This window comes from Cuculus canorus, chromosome 7 (assembly GCF_017976375.1).
Source record: "Cuculus canorus isolate bCucCan1 chromosome 7, bCucCan1.pri, whole genome shotgun sequence".
NCBI classification, from domain to species: domain Eukaryota; kingdom Metazoa; phylum Chordata; class Aves; order Cuculiformes; family Cuculidae; genus Cuculus; species Cuculus canorus.
In genome coordinates, this window is record NC_071407.1 from 10,189,818 (window position 1) to 10,205,719 (window position 15,902).

At 40.2% G+C, this 15,902-nt stretch overlaps 1 protein-coding gene across 8 annotated transcripts in view; it reads left to right on the forward strand.

Annotated features, from left to right (window-relative positions):
* Positions 1-15,902, forward strand: part of ANK3 (ankyrin 3) — a 368,949-nt gene that overhangs the window by 257,407 nt on the left and 95,640 nt on the right. For all 8 annotated transcript variants that reach the window (XM_054071749.1, XM_054071756.1, XM_054071755.1 and 5 more), the window contains 7 exons: positions 1,580-1,678; positions 4,442-4,540; positions 5,808-5,906; positions 7,014-7,211; positions 7,737-7,835; positions 8,577-8,675; positions 13,687-13,884. In XM_054071749.1, the coding sequence (XP_053927724.1) occupies positions 1,580-1,678; positions 4,442-4,540; positions 5,808-5,906; positions 7,014-7,211; positions 7,737-7,835; positions 8,577-8,675; positions 13,687-13,884 (891 nt within the window). The remainder of the gene's footprint in view (positions 1-1,579; positions 1,679-4,441; positions 4,541-5,807; positions 5,907-7,013; positions 7,212-7,736; positions 7,836-8,576; positions 8,676-13,686; positions 13,885-15,902) is intronic.

The window sequence follows — 15,902 nt, forward strand, 5'->3', positions numbered from 1 at the left end:
TCAACTTCTCCTAAAACAGAGAATTTTTATTAGCTCTCAAAGATGTGAAAAGTAAAAAGTAGGAGTGAGTTACATAAAAATATTGGTGGTATTTTATAATTATGTCAATGGAGTTATATGCCTTTCTACTTCAAAACAATTTCAGCAAGAAAATCTTTTAGTGTAATTAAACTGCCTATAAACTGAATGCATTAGTGCATTTGGTTGAAGATTACACTTGCAATCCTTTGGTTTTTGAAATGTCTTTTTGATTTGTTCCTCAATAACTGTTCCAAACAAATTTACATTCTGATAGTCATTGGATTGACTGTTGGTTTCACAGCCTAATGCTACTCACTCATTCAATTCCTGAAATATTATGTGAGCTCCTGAAACCCTCAGAAGCCAGGTGGGACTCACTTTCTTGAAAATAGCACTGACTCCATAGATTTCTCTCTCTCAGCCCCTCTGGGTTTTTTTTGTGTCAGATCAACCTGTCATCAAGTGGTTTTGGTCAAGGTATTATGATATATGGGTTTGTTCACTATAACCAGCAAGTGAGGAGGGTTGTAGGCCTGTAATATTTATTTTTGCCCTCTGAAATAATCAAATCATCATCAGGCGTAGCTTGTCGGGATTGCAGGCAGTGACCTCTCATTGGTCTGGTAACCTAGCCACAAATTTTCTTTTCCCCTAAACCTTTCAGTATTTCCTTTTATTCTGTCCTCATCCCCACTCAGGCTGATTAAGTAGAAGGAGCTTGAGCGCAGTACCTGGAGCTTGAGCTCCCTCTTCCCTGAAAACGCATCTGAGTTTACCCTGGACATTGTCCACCGCTAAGGAGGGAGCCGAGAGCTGCTCATGCTTTACTGGAACAGTGACACTGACCCCAGGTTACAAAAGCATATGAAATTCTTAACTATATGGCAAGTAACAAAAGCTAATTTTGATCAGATCTGAGGGACCAGTTCTGTCAGCTGTTTCGGAACTGTTCTGCAAAGACATTTTTGATGAATATATAGAGCGGCATCAGCAGTGCACTAATGTTATTGTACCGGTTGTGGATGTTCTGGACAGCTTATTTTCCTGTTTTACTCGTTTTCTGTTGTATCATCTGATGCCAAATAAGATGGTATTTTTAAATGTTCACTCTGCTGCAAATATAAAAAAAAATAGTAGTAAGATTAGTTTAGAAGAGGATCCAAATGCCAGAGCTGATAAAGGTAAAGTGCTACTTTTCACAGCAGTTCTCAAAAATTAAAAGGAAACAAAAAAAAAAACTCCTGCAACCCCTCCTACTCAGTTAACACTGAATATCCTTAAGCAAAAATGAAGCTTTTGATACTTTTATGTGAACTGAGAATTTTAAAAAATAATTTCTTTATTGGAGTGGGCATTATATTTAATAATTAAAACTGGCTTTATGAATACATCTTTTTAGAGGTTTTTTCTCTCTTCCACACGAACAATTTAATGAGGCCAAAACAAATCTGGGAGCTGTTTTTTTAAAATAGAGGAATGTTTTATGTGGATTCCATGCACAATTCTAATTTGTAATTTCATATGTGGTATCGACAAGTATATTCTTTCTCATTTACAGAATGGTTTCACACCTCTTCACATTGCCTGCAAGAAGAACAGAATAAAAGTAATGGAACTTCTTTTGAAGCACGGTGCATCAATCCAAGCTGTGACTGAGGTAAGAAGTGGACTTTTCACCTTTGTCTTTGTTTTTCCTGAAAATTCATTGTAACTATATTGATTATTTTTTTATATATTTCCAAAAGCGCAGGTGCTACCATTCAAGTCAACAATTATTTTCAACGAGATATCTCAAAATAATAAAAATGAATAATAAAGTCAGTTGCCCTAATGGATGACAACACCCAAAAGAATTGGCATATTTTGGGAATACAGGGGGGATAACACATGAAGCATAACGGATCTTAAAACAGTTTTGTAAAACTAATTTTTAAAATAAGATCTAGAATTTCTGCTAATTTTCACCTGTAATTTAATGCACAGAAGATGAAGTCACCCTGTTAGGCAGATCAAGGTGAAGACTGCATTTCACTCAAATCCTATTTTGAAAGTTGGTCTGATTCAAAAACATTGTTTTGGCTTTCCACACAGAAATGATATTCAGTCACCATAATGGGTCATCACAAATGAGTCAGACAAATCTATATGCTAATACTTCAATCAGCATGAGATGGTCTACACCCAGTTATTGGCACAACTTAGAGATCAATTTAGTACCTATGGAAAATTTGGTTTGTGTGTGTATAGTCTACTGAGTTAGGAGGAAAGGTCACATATATGAATGTGTGATCACTGATGAAGAAACCAGGGTAGAAAACGACAAACAATGCCGTTGATTAAACAAGATACAACTTGGAGCAGTTCATACCCCCCAAACGGAGTTTAGTTTAATGCATGGGGGTTTGTTCTAATTATTGAAGAGTACACCATGCAGCTCCCTTCCTGGCTTTCTTGGGAAAGAACTGAGCCAGCCCTTGCTACAGCTCACACATCTGCAGGTTAGTTTTAATAACCATAGGGCTTGTAGATGCAGCTTCCAGAGTCGAGTTTGAAGTCATGTTAGCAAACAGGAGGGTGCAGAGAGAACACTAACAGAAGAGATGCCATGTCTGTCCTCAATATTAATCAGTCAACATGGAAGCAGAAAAACTATCTATTCAATTTTAACCCATTTAAATACAAAGAATTAAACGAATGAAAGTAGCACTACTTAACAACACTGTCTTGTGTTAGCAAACCAGGTTGACAGCCTTACCCATATTCTCTGAATTGCTTTTAGAAGAAAACACTTTCCAGAAGCAAGAGTTCTTCCTTTATTTCCTGTTGTTGCCTCACCATGACCTCAAATGATCTCAAGCCACATTTGACTGCATTTATTGAGATTCATCGTGGTACTTTACCACAGGGCTCTACCCGCCTGCCTCTTTCACTGGCTGGCTGTATGGTAACAGCCTTTCAGGGCAGAATTAGGAGCTGGTACTTAGCATGCATACACAAGCCACTATTTCTCTAGTAAGAAAGATAGTTTATAGCTGTCCAACCTAACAAATTGGCCAGAAAGCTTCTCAATATTCCTCCCCAAAGATATCTTAGAGCCACTCAGGTGTTGACTGTGAGGTCTGAATAAACAATGCAAATGCAACAAGAGGAAACAGTACCAAATGTCACAAATAGTCATTGTTGCATATAAGCTATTTGTTAAAGGTAATGCTTATTGTCTTTTCTGTGGTAAATTCTGCTTTCCAGGTAGATTGCACACTTCCATTTGTAGATACTGCACCCTGTTTTTCAGCTGGAGGCTTGCATCTCTGCAATATGAGTTAGTGTTTTCGGTCAAATTTGCAACAAATGCACTGCATTTCCTGCAGTCTATTATTTTAAAAAAGATTTACTAAATTATGTGAAACAGGTAAAAGAAGTTACACACTTAAGCATTTATTCTGCCCTCCTACTCATGTTTACTGTTCCGCCAGAGAAAAGAACAAAAGTGTGTTTTCCTCACCTCTGCCCTACAGATCTTTGTGTGTATCCATGGTGAAGCTGCCTAAATCAGGGGATTTCCAGAGATCCACTGAACTTTCTCCTTCTCCCAGTAGTAAAATTGCTTTCTGCAGCCTCTGGCTGACTGTTGCTACAGCTGTGCAGAAGCAGCTGTGAGAGGAGGCTTTAGGGTAATGCCACTTGGAGAAATATTAACTATTGATTGGATTTCTAAAGCAAAATCCTTGAGGTCATTACTTGCTAAGTGACTGCTCCCTTTTTATCCCTTCCCTCCTCCCTCTTTCTTTCACTCCAGACAGCCTTTTGTATCTTGCATAAGGGAAGCACTGCAGATTTGTGATGGTGTCATAAGGTCCTGAGGGAAGGGGGGATACTTTATAGCCTGTGTCATCTATACCTGTGCCTCTCTGGCTGGTGCCACACTTTTGCATTCCATTTTTCCTAGAGAAGCAGTGGGTTTGGCGCTCACCACTGGCTTCAGCAGGCTTTATTGTTCACCCAAAAGCAACTGGATTTGGTGAGGACATGGACACTGCGTCATTTTTGCATTAGCTGTAGGTTCCAGAAAGTCTCACTGTTTTATTTCTTATTTTTATTCCTGGTCCCAAATGATATTTAGCAAAAAAAAAAAACTAAGGAAGAAATCTTTCTTAACTGTAATTTATTTTAGCTGATTAAAAATTACTGAATTCCTTGGATGTTTTTCCTCTTTGCTGATGAATCATACTCACAGGTATTTCCAATTCTGTGTGCTCTTTAGTTTAAACATGTGTATAAGTTTTCTGAGAAGATAAAGTCCTCTGATAAGAGCAAATGCTTGGGTTTACTTGCTTTAGAATAACTTGTTTTTTCCTCCATGGCATTCTTGTAAAGAGGTGTGTGAGTAGATATTTAAATTTGATTTTGGTTTGATTTTCAGTCGGGCCTAACTCCAATCCACGTAGCTGCATTTATGGGACATGTAAATATTGTATCGCAGCTAATGCATCATGGAGCATCACCCAACACTACCAATGTGGTGAGTAACAGATTTCTTTTCAGCACGACAGGACTGCAAATGCACTGTAATAGCTGGAAGCAGCACTGTTGTTCACCATCCACCTCCACAGCAGTTGTGGCTCCTGCTGGAGTCATGGGAAATGCAGTCCACTGTCTCCTCCTCCGGGACATACTTGACAGGTTGAGGAAACCTCAAAAGAGGCTGACTTTAAGCAGACTTTGCTCTCTTTATTTTCTGAAGTAAAGAATGAGAACACACTGTAGCTTCTCATGTGTGATTTTTGGGGATATGTAGTTGACTGTTGAGCACTGTTTTCCCAGGACCTCGGGGGGTTACCATGTAAGGGAAGTTCTGCTGTTATCAACAGATTGCAGCAGATTGTCAGGACATATTGCCAGTGTCCGTCCAGCCATACAAGTGCTCTTTTCTACTGGATGTACACTGCATGCCCCAAGGTTCCCAGAGCATGTGTGAAAACTGAAGTCATTGTTAGATGGATATTAAAATCCAGAAAATAGGAAGAAAGTAGAAACTTCTTGATTCTTTTGAACAGTTTGGCCTGAAAATCTCCTTTTCACCTTCCATATACAGGTGCAGTTAGAAGATAATAGTTTATTAAATTCTTCATCTACTAATTTGATTAGATTATATAAAAATGCAACACCATTTCTAAAATAGCATCTGTTTGTATATAAAGACTTATTGACATCCGAAAATGTAGAAAGCACTTTCCTCTCCTGAATTTGTTTTGGTTTCCTTGGATTTATATTTAAATCAGTCCAAGCCTTAGATTAATGTACTCAGTAATTATTTTTTTTCCTGTTGCTCACTTATATCGGTGCTTGTCAGGTAACAAATGATAGTGAGGGCACAGGGCATAGCAAGAGGAAAGCTGAAATTATGTCTATCTGAATATACAAATTTTGAAATACTTTTTTTGTTTGACTAAATTATGCTCTGTTTAAATGAATGTAATTTTTAACACTGTTAGTAAAATGCTAATAAATACAAAAATTGCACTGTCTCTTTTCAACCAAAGCCTAGTGACAAAGGCACTATTGTGTCAAGAAACTGGCCCTGAAGTAAATTGCTTTGTAGCGTACAGCTAAAAGGTCAAATACAGAATTAATCTCCCATCATATCTCTAGACAACTACTAGAAAATATTCTAGTGGAGATTATTCTGAACTGGGTCACCAGTATTTTTGTATTTGTGAAACATGTTGGGGTTTGTTTTTCCCGTGGTGTGTTTTTAACGATGTTTTGGGTTTTCTGCTGCACGCTAGAGAGGAGAAACGGCGCTGCACATGGCTGCCAGAGCTGGCCAGACAGAGGTTGTTCGATACCTGGTACAAAATGGAGCTCAGGTGGAAGCTAAAGCTAAGGTAAGGTGGTGGTCCAGTTGTAACAACCCTAGATTATCTGTAATTAACAAAGTACTCGCATTCTTCTTGCATGTGTGTTTTTTGAAGAGAAAGGGAGATGAAGCCAAGAGCCCTGTTATAATGACAAGTGATATTTTGTTATATACACTCTTACTGTAGTCATGAGTGATCTGTATATAAGAGAGAAGGCAGAAGATGTAAAGTTGATACCATGCCCTTTTTTTGTCAACTTTTAATACAAACTATTCTGTGTTTGAAGAGTTTTGGAGTGGGAAGCGAGGAGGGGAAGGAATGCCTCAAATTTGCTTTTATTTCTGCGAAACTCTAAACCCTGTGCTGCTGATGTCTCCTGTCATGTCCCTAAAGCATCAGCCTGTATGCATTCAAAACTAGTTATACTTCTAAAGAACATCTCCTAAAGTAAGGAGGCAGGAAGCACAGGGCTGGAAAGAAGAAACAGACCCAACAGAAACAATTGCAATTGAGGAGGATAAGGTGGAAGGAAAAAGAAATGGTCAAGAGCCACTGAAGAAACATACAAAATTATGGAAATAAAAGAGTTCCAGGAACCAGAAAGGGGAAGGAGATACATCCACTGTAAAGCTATCTGCAAAATCCTAAACAACTTGTTCACCAGTAAAAACCACAACATATGATGCTTAATGCAAGTTCCTAGGCAAGAATATGCTAAGCTCTTCAGGTCATCCCAGGGAACTGACTGAGTTGTCGTATGTTGCTGTGGGAGTCATAAAAGAGGTCAGGGGGTGAGGAACAGAGCTATGCATTGGCTGTGTTTTAAGAAAAGTCTCAAATTTAACAAGTAACTCAAAGCAAAGTGAGGCAAATCTAGATGAAGAAAATAGATCAGTTTATTTACTGCTATGGATTTTGTTCCTGTCTGGAATATATTATGATGCATCAACAAATCATAGTATATCTTGATTATATGACAAAGAGAAAGTCACCATACAATATTCACTAGGTAAGACCTCAGTAGAATTAATGGTCTGCAGTTTTAAAAAGCAGTAGAATTTAAGCAAATATTTTCTGTCAAACTATGAACTTTATTTTTCTAATGGAGGACTGTGTTGTTTCCTTTACGTTTAGGATGACCAAACACCGCTGCACATTTCTGCTCGACTGGGAAAAGCAGATATAGTACAGCAGCTGCTACAGCAAGGTGCATCTCCAAATGCAGCTACAACGTCTGGCTATACGCCCCTGCATCTTTCTGCTCGAGAAGGACATGAAGATGTAGCTTCTGTTCTTTTGGATCATGGTGCATCTTTATCTATCATTACCAAGGTAAGAGAGTTGCTTATGGGATAGTTTGAATACTAAAATATACCTGTAGCAAGTGGTACTTGTGAATTAAATGCTGAAAAGGTCACATATACACATAAATAATATAAGAATGAACTACATTTTGTTAAGAGGGTACAAAGCTTCATGGTTTTGCCTCAGAGCCTGATGTATAGCATATCCCAGTGATCAGACATGGATTTTCTTGGAATGAAAGGAATGCGGGTCAGAAATTCCTGACAGAAGTTGTTGAACTGTTACCCAGCATTGTACTTGGGTCTTTGGTGGTGTGAAGAAAGGAACTGCCTCTTCCCTCTTTACTGTTGTTTAATGTAGATAAATAGAGCTTTGCCTTGCAAGTGAAGGCTTCCAGACCTGCCAGGGCAATTGGGAAGCTGCAGACTTGCTGCCTGTGTTCGTAACTACGTAAGGGGATGGATGGAAACAGCAGTATCCTTATAGATCAGAGGCAAACCTTGCCCTGAAAAAAACTGCCCAAGGCTGCTATGTAATTGCTTTCTCTTGCAGAAAGGATTTACTCCTCTACATGTGGCTGCAAAATATGGAAAAATTGAGGTAGCCAACCTCCTGCTTCAGAAGAATGCATCTCCTGATGCTTCTGGAAAGGTAGGACAGATGAAACCACTGCTGCTTGCACAGCAAATATCTAAATGCACATTATATTCTAATAATATCCTTTACCTACTTACCACTTCACTAGTATTCATAGCCTGGGTTTAACTGAAATGCGTTTTGTATATTATTCCAGTCCTTGTTTGAGCTGTCAAGAATTAGCAAACTATTGTCAGAAGTGTCTTTTATTGTCATTAACTGGCAACAAAACGATGTCCTCTCTATACTCAGCCAGGGGAATGGAGACAAACCATTCCCCTGCCTTCCTGCCGAGAGTATTTACAGTCCTTATCAGAGGCCTCAGGCAGCTGGCTCTGCTCACCCAGGTCTCATGACAGGGGGCAAAGCCCACTAGCAACTCAAGCTTTTCAAACCAGCCCAGCTTGGATTTTTACAGATCCAAGGGACAGTTTACTTATCCACTGCAGTAAAAGAAAAACATTGCTGTGAGTGTGACCTCAGGGTCAAAATTCCTTACCTGCTCTGTCCTAGGGGCAGCACAGATATGTGTTTCTCTGTTGATTTTGCCTGGGAAAAGTGAAAAAGCTTTCACAGATCAGTAATGGTTTTCAAATCTCTGTTTTATTTTTTGATTCTGAAGTTATCAAAGACTCTGGATACAGGAATGAATAACAAACGTGTTTTTTCACCTTATCTACTCCAATTTTCCAAACTCTTAAGTTGTCCCCAGAGAGGGTTTGTAACAGCACTTGTTTGTTCTGCATGTGTTTTTAGAGCGGTTTAACACCACTGCATGTAGCAGCACACTACGATAATCAAAAAGTGGCACTCCTACTGTTGGACCAGGGAGCTTCATCCCATGCATCTGCCAAGGTACACGTACTGGTCACTTTGGGGTAACAATACCTAGAGTTTTTGTGTCACTTTATTCCCTATCTAACTCTGATCCTTCTAGGCTGTGTTTGCAATTACAAGGGGCTCTGTGACCTTGTTTATTAATATCTTACAACAACATAAAGCTGTTAGAATAATTCTGCAGGTGAATAAAATAGCAGTAAAAATAGACGTGGAAGCATTTTAAATCTCTAGGTCAGTCTTGGCAAATACTGAGCCTTACTTTCACTTGTCTGGTCTCCTCAGTACCTTCTACAAGCCAGGTTTATATTACTGCATCTTAACATCTATGGAGGGCAAATTTGGAGTTAATACCTAGCTAAACAGGGAGAGTTCTCCTATATTGTGCCCTAGGATGACTTCTGAGGTGTGATACATTTCTCAGTACAATGTATGTAATTATTCCTGCAATTCACAATACTTTTTCCACAGTGTAAATGGACCGGTGACAAAATAAAAAGTGTTGGGCTGATGGTTAGACTGGATGATCTTAGAGGTCTTTTCCAATCTTAATGATTCTGTGATTTTATGATTCTATAAAACAACTAGTCACAGCCCTGCCTTGGTTGCAATTTACTGTAGGCAAGACAACTGTAGGCAAGTGTAAAATTTCAGGGGATGTGAAAGAATAACTATTTAAATGTATTCTACTTCTGAATAAAGACTTTAGAGAAGCTTATCTTTTGTGGATCCCAGTTTTAAGTATGGATTAATATCAATAGTTGGACAGCAGCAATAAGTGAAACAGGGTGGAAGTACATGTATGTAGAGGAGGATCAGGTTCATGAAGACCTGAGGAACCTGAACATATATAAGTCCATGAGACCTGCTGAGATGCATCCCAGAGTCCTGAGGGAATTGGCAGATGTGGTTGCCAAGCCACTCTCCATGATATTTGAAAAGTCATGACAGTCAGGAGAAGTCCCTGGTGACTGGAAGAAGGGGAACGTTGTACCCATTTTTAAAAAAGGTAGAAAGGGTGACTCTGAGAACTTACTGACCTGTCAGCCTCACCTCTGTGCCTGGGAAGATCATGGAACAGGTCCTCCTAGAAGCTATGCTAAAGCACATGGAGGGCAGGGAGGTGATTAACGGCAGCCAGCATGGCTTCACCAGGGGCAAGTCCTGTCTGACCTACTTAGTGGCTTTCTATGATGGGGTAACCACAGCAGTGGACATGTGTAAACCAACGGATGTGATCTATCTTGACTACTGTAAAGCCTTTGACACAGTCCCCCACAACATTCTTCTCTCTCAGTTGGAGAGATATGGATTTGATGGGTGGACAGTAAGGTGGATAAAAAGCTGGTTGGATGGTCGTATTCAAAGAGTAGTGGTCAATGGCTCAAAGTCCAGATGGAGATCTGTGACGAGCGGTGTCCCTTAGGGGTCTGTACTGGGACCGGTGCTGTTCAATATCTTTATCGATGATATTGACAGTGAGATTGAGTGCACCCTCAGCAAGTTCGTGGATGACACCAAGCTGAGTGGCGTAGTTGCCACACCGGAAGGATGGGATATCATCCAGAGAGACCTGGACAGACTGGAGAGGTGGGCCTCTGAGAACCTCATGAGGTTCAACAAGGCCAAGTGTAAAGTCCTGCACCTGGGTCGGGGCAATCCCCATTTTCAGTACACAATGGGGGACAAAATAAAAAAATGTTGGACTGATGGTTAGGCTGAATGATCTTAGAGGTCTTAGAGGACGTGACTGAGAGCAGCCCTGCAGAGAAGGACTCAGGGGTGCTGGTCAATGAGAAGCTCGACATGAGCCAGCAATGTGTGCTCACAGCCCAGAAGGCCAACCGTATCCTGGGCTGCATCAAAAGAAGTGTGGCCAGCAGGGCGAGAGAAGTGATTCTGCCCCTCTATTCCTCTCTTGTGAGACCTCATCTGGAAAACTGTGTCCAGTTCTGGAATCCTCAAAGTAAGAAAGATATAGAGCTGTTGGAACAAGTCCAGAGGAGGGCTACAAAGATGATCGGGGGCCTGGAGCACCTTCCCTATGAGGACAGGCTGAGAGAGTTGGGTTTGTTCAGCCTGAAGAAGAGAAGGCTCAGAGGAGATCTTATAGTGACCTTCCAGTACCTGAAGGGGCTATAGGAAAGCTGGGGAGGGGCTATTCATAAAGGCTTGTGGGACAGGACCAAGGGGAATGGGTATAAGTTGGAGAGGGGCAGATTTAGCCTAGACATTAGGAAGAATTTCTTCACTATGAGAGCGGTGAGACACTGGCACAGGTTGCCCAGGGAGGTTGTGGCTGCCCCATCCCTGAAGGTGTTCAAGGACAGGTTGGATGGGGCCTCGGGCAGCCTAATTTAGTGGGATGTCCCTGCCCATGGCAGGGGGGTTGGAATAAGATGATCTTTAAGGTCCCTTCCAACCCTAACTATTCTATGATTCTATGACTCTATGATTCTATGTTCAAGTAGGTAAATGCACTGAAAATACTCCATCTGGAACAACCTAGATGTGTTCCTAAAATTACTGCAAAAAAAACCCCAAAAACACTGTGAAAAAGGGAGAGCTAGTGGAAAAGCCAGTATTGTGGATAGACAGACACCTCTACTTGATTGCTTTCCTCTTACACATGACTGAATGCAGCCACAACACTAGGGCCTTCTGCATGGCTAAAGAGGATGGAGTCTGTCATACATGGTAGTCCCAGAGCTTATAGTGCAAAAGAGAGGAAAGTTAAATAAACATGGATAGCCAGCAGCAACGACACAGTCTGAAATCAATAAAGTCAATAGTGGCAATCTGCCAGAGCAGTGCTCCAGGAGGTGAACTGGACTGATCTCTGATCTTTCCCTACTGCAACACAGCACTCTTAAATGCCACTGTGGGCCTTCTGAAGAGGATGAGAAGACACTGACCCAGTTTTCACTGAAAGAAACTGCCAGTGGAAACTGTGCATCCTGTAGGGGCAGGGATTGCAGCAGCCACTGCCAAGGGCTCGCGAAGTTCAAACCAAGGTGGAAGCATTATAGACGATCATATCTTATACAAACTCCTGTGCCAGGTCACCTTAGCTTCCCCATCTGTAACAGAGCACTTTTGCAGCTGCCACTTCAAACACTGAAGTGCCAGCTGTAAGTCTTCTTAAAAGAAAGCATTTGCTAGTATTCTGCAGCAAGTGAAGCACAGCAACACTGAGTAGAGATTCAATACTAAACGAAATTAACGGTAGCATGTTCATTGCTTTAGGCACCCGCTGTGCAGTCATCTGGAAGATGAAGTTGGTAACAGCAAATGATTTCCCATTTCTTTTGTAAATGTGGTCTAATAAATAAATGAGTTATGTCATATCTCATCACTGCCTCCACAGTTAGATTCATCAGTTGTTTTTTCTGCAGCACTCCTGTCTTTAACACTGATCTTAGGACTGGCTTATTAGCCTGACCCAGCAGCATTTACCTTGAAAAGAGATTGGTGGAAGGGTGTGGGATGTGGCCATGTCAGAGTACAGTGCTGCGATATGCATAGCTAATCTCTTGAACCATTCTTCTTTTACGTGTGCCATAATTAGTCTTATGCCTAATTTTAGTTTGGTATCCACCTTACAACGCTTCTCCTTCTCTCCCCCTCGCCCACAAAGCCTCACTTTCTCTCTGTCCCTTCATCTTTAATCTTTTTCCCTTTTTACCACTTCTCACTAGTAGCCAGAATAACCCAATACCCTTCCTTCCAAATTTCCCTGTTCCCTTCTCCATCTATGCACAGGGACAGCCCTTATCATAAGGAGAAGATGCAAACTGAGGCAGAGCTGAAATTCAGCATTTATTTTTCACCTCTTTTTTTTGCATTCTTTTGGCAATGTGCTGCTTTCAATTCCACTGAAAGCAATGTAAGCATATTTCTGAGGAAAAGGCTTGAAAAAACATTTGTTATTTTACAAAATATACATGAGCTCCATTTAAAATACAGTTTAGGATATATTCAGGATTTAGCATATAGTATTTAGGATTTAGTAGGTGCTTATTTGGCGATGGCAGTTTTACATGTCAGTCTCACGGAGAGGATGATGCGTGTTTTTCCTAAAGCATTTTATCTTCAAAGAGGCCATATACTTCCCTTATTAATTGTGGCACCGTGTTTCCTCAGTGTTGTTTTGAAATATCTTAGTATCTAAGGCCTAAACTGAATCTGAAATGAATTTTGAAAATTACAGTACCTTTACCATATGGAGTCAGTGCTGTGCAGTTCTCTTCCTTCTAGATTACTATTAAAACTTTCTGGTAATAATTTCTGCGCCACTGTGTATTTATTCTTCACTCCTACCTGCATTACTCTGCTTCCGTGTGACTTGCCTGCCCGCATATTTCAGCCCTGGTGCCCCACAGGGTGCAGAGAGGTTTTAGAATTATGAAATTTTATCATGCAATAGATATTGCTTTTTTTATTATTATTATTAGTGGGCTCACTAGGCACACATACTGGAAGGAATGAAAAAAAATCAAGTATTCAAGACTCTAAAGTTACATGCTTTAATTTTCCCTTGATCAGAACAAAAAGAGCCTGTTAGTAAGGTTAGAGTAAATGCTGCAAGAAAGGCCATATTTCATGTACATAATGCTTTCATTCACACTGGGAAATGGGAAAAAAACCCAAACAATAACAGCTGTTCTGAGTTATCAACAAACATCTTCTCTTCTGTTTGCTAAAGAGTTTATGTACATTTAAGGAAAAGTAGCAAATGTCTGTGAAATGAAACTCAAATTCCTGTTGCTCTAGGCTGTGATCTTCTGACCAGGTATTTTTTCCCCAGATTTGAGAGTTTCTTTCAGTATCCTTCTATTTGTAGCGATACCTTCAAAACTAGGTTACTTAAAGCTCTGATATATTAATTTATGCTGCTAGTTAATATTGTATTTGACTACGTTTGACAGAATTTTTAGTATTAATGACTTACTTCATAGAGTCGGATAGGTAAAGTGATTTATCACATTGTTTAATGAGTAGCTTGCAATGAAGCGCTTTCTGTTGACAGAATGGCTACACACCACTGCACATAGCTGCCAAGAAAAACCAGATGGACATAGCGACTACACTGCTGGAATACGGTGCTGATGCTAATGCTGTAACGAGGCAGGGTATTGCCCCTGTACATCTTGCCTCTCAGGACGGCCACGTGGATATGGTGTCATTGCTTCTTGCGAGAAATGCTAATGTAAATCTCAGCAACAAGGTAAGTGTTCCTTCTGTTTGATGCTAAGAAGATAAATGTGGCGACGGGGAGGATAGGGGCCTATAAGTAAATTTTGTCCACTGTGATTCTACAGGTTTTGAAAACCACAGCAGGTGTTTGAATACACATCATCGTTTCTTCTAGCAAAGAGAGCAGCATGCCATGTCACATTAAATGAACTGTATTTCGTAGTACAAAATGTAGTAAGTTTTGATGATAGCAGATGCTGCAGAGGAATTTTTAATCCACCTCCCTTCCTTCCACGTTATGCTAATCTGCCAAAATATGCCCAGAGAGAAAATGTCTTCCTCCCCTCAGTGATTAGTGGGATTGGTGCCTGTCATTTATGAGCCTCTAGATATATGCCAGCCCATTAAGCAGTGGGAACAAATAACTCTTCTATTGGGATAATAACAGCAAGGTTCTCTGAGATTTTGTTCATTTATGTAAGTGATTCTTCCTCCCCAGGGGGTGTTTCTCAGAGCACAGTGATTTTCGGTGTAATTTCTGCTGGGGGCAGGAAAGGGAAGTTGGTAGATTTTAGTTTCTCTATGTATGAATTTATAGGCTATTAAGTCTGCTCTATTGTAATGTTTCTAGCAAATGTGCAGCCTTAATTCTTTAAATGTCCCACTAGACATGAGAGATGTAAAATGTAGTTTCAGCATGTATTTATGTGGCTGGAGTAGAAAGGCAAGAGACCAATTTTTCATGGAAAATATTTCTTATTCTCATGTGGTAGAAAAACTCTGTGTCCTGTGAGGCTGTGAGTGATGCTGCACAGGGCCATTGTGTTTTCCTGTTTCTAACGTTACAGTTTGGTTATTTTTGGGCCCTCTTTCAGGAAGCTTCTTTTGCAGGTGTTGATTTTTTTTTTTTCTCCAGTCTCAATCAAGTGTGTGGGATTATGCAGTGCAGGATGTACTTTGTATCCCCACAGGGCAATTTGCCATTTACACATTCTGTGTCACGTTGGCTATCATGGTTTTGCTGCTAAGACTAATACAGAGAATATGATTGCAGCTGCTTGGCATTTTTATTCAGTCCCACCAGAGGTTAATTACCTGCAACATCTTTCAGTCTGTTACTGGTTGTAATCTCTAGTTTCTCATTATACTGATAACACCACCTTTTGAAAATAGCTCCCCTGTACTCGCTTAGGGATGCACGTTTCCTCCAAGCTCCACACCTATATTTGAAGCCAGATATTTAAAGCATGCTAACTTTTGATTTTTGCAATGGGAATAAAAAGAACATTTGTTTTCTTTAGGATATACAGAATGGTTGGGAGCTGAATACTCAGAGCACTAAGTGTGAGCACTGAGCATTTATTAAATCTTCTTAGAAGGTTTGGCTCGTAATATCTAGGCTCCATTAGGTAATTTACAGTTGGTTACTGTTATATATCTGTGGAATGTGATCCTGTTATCAGGATCGCATGTTTGAGTGCAGTACAGGGGGATGCTCTCAGCAGTGACTGCCTTTGGTATCATCTCCACCGTGGACATGAGTCTGGGTTGCAAGTGCAGGAAACTTAGCAAGTTTTTCATCCTGATGTGCCAACTGCTGCCACCTGCTCTTCTGTCACTGCTGCCAAAGGCAGTAGGAACAGGAGGAGAGAAAAAAAAGTGTAATTTTCAAGTAATGGATATTCTTTACCGTTCCTAACAGCGTCCCCTCAGTAGATTCTCTTTCTACCCCTCTTACCTGTGGTCTTTTATGTGACAGGAAGTTGCATAGCTTTCTGAGGTTTTAAGGATTTTTAGATCTTAAATTTCAGATGAGAAAAATAATGACCTATCAAAAAAAGTAAGAGTTTCAGTACATCATCTAGCAAGTCCGTATACTCCCTGGGTGGAGAGAAATGGACCTGATCTCAGAGAAATGTAGTTTTATCTTTACTGTTTGTGTTTGAAAATGGTTAAGTAGAGGACAGGTAAGGATAAATCTGAGTGAATGTTACTTTTAGAACACTTTTAGAAGTGTAAACAATAATTCAATATTTCTTTTAAAATATT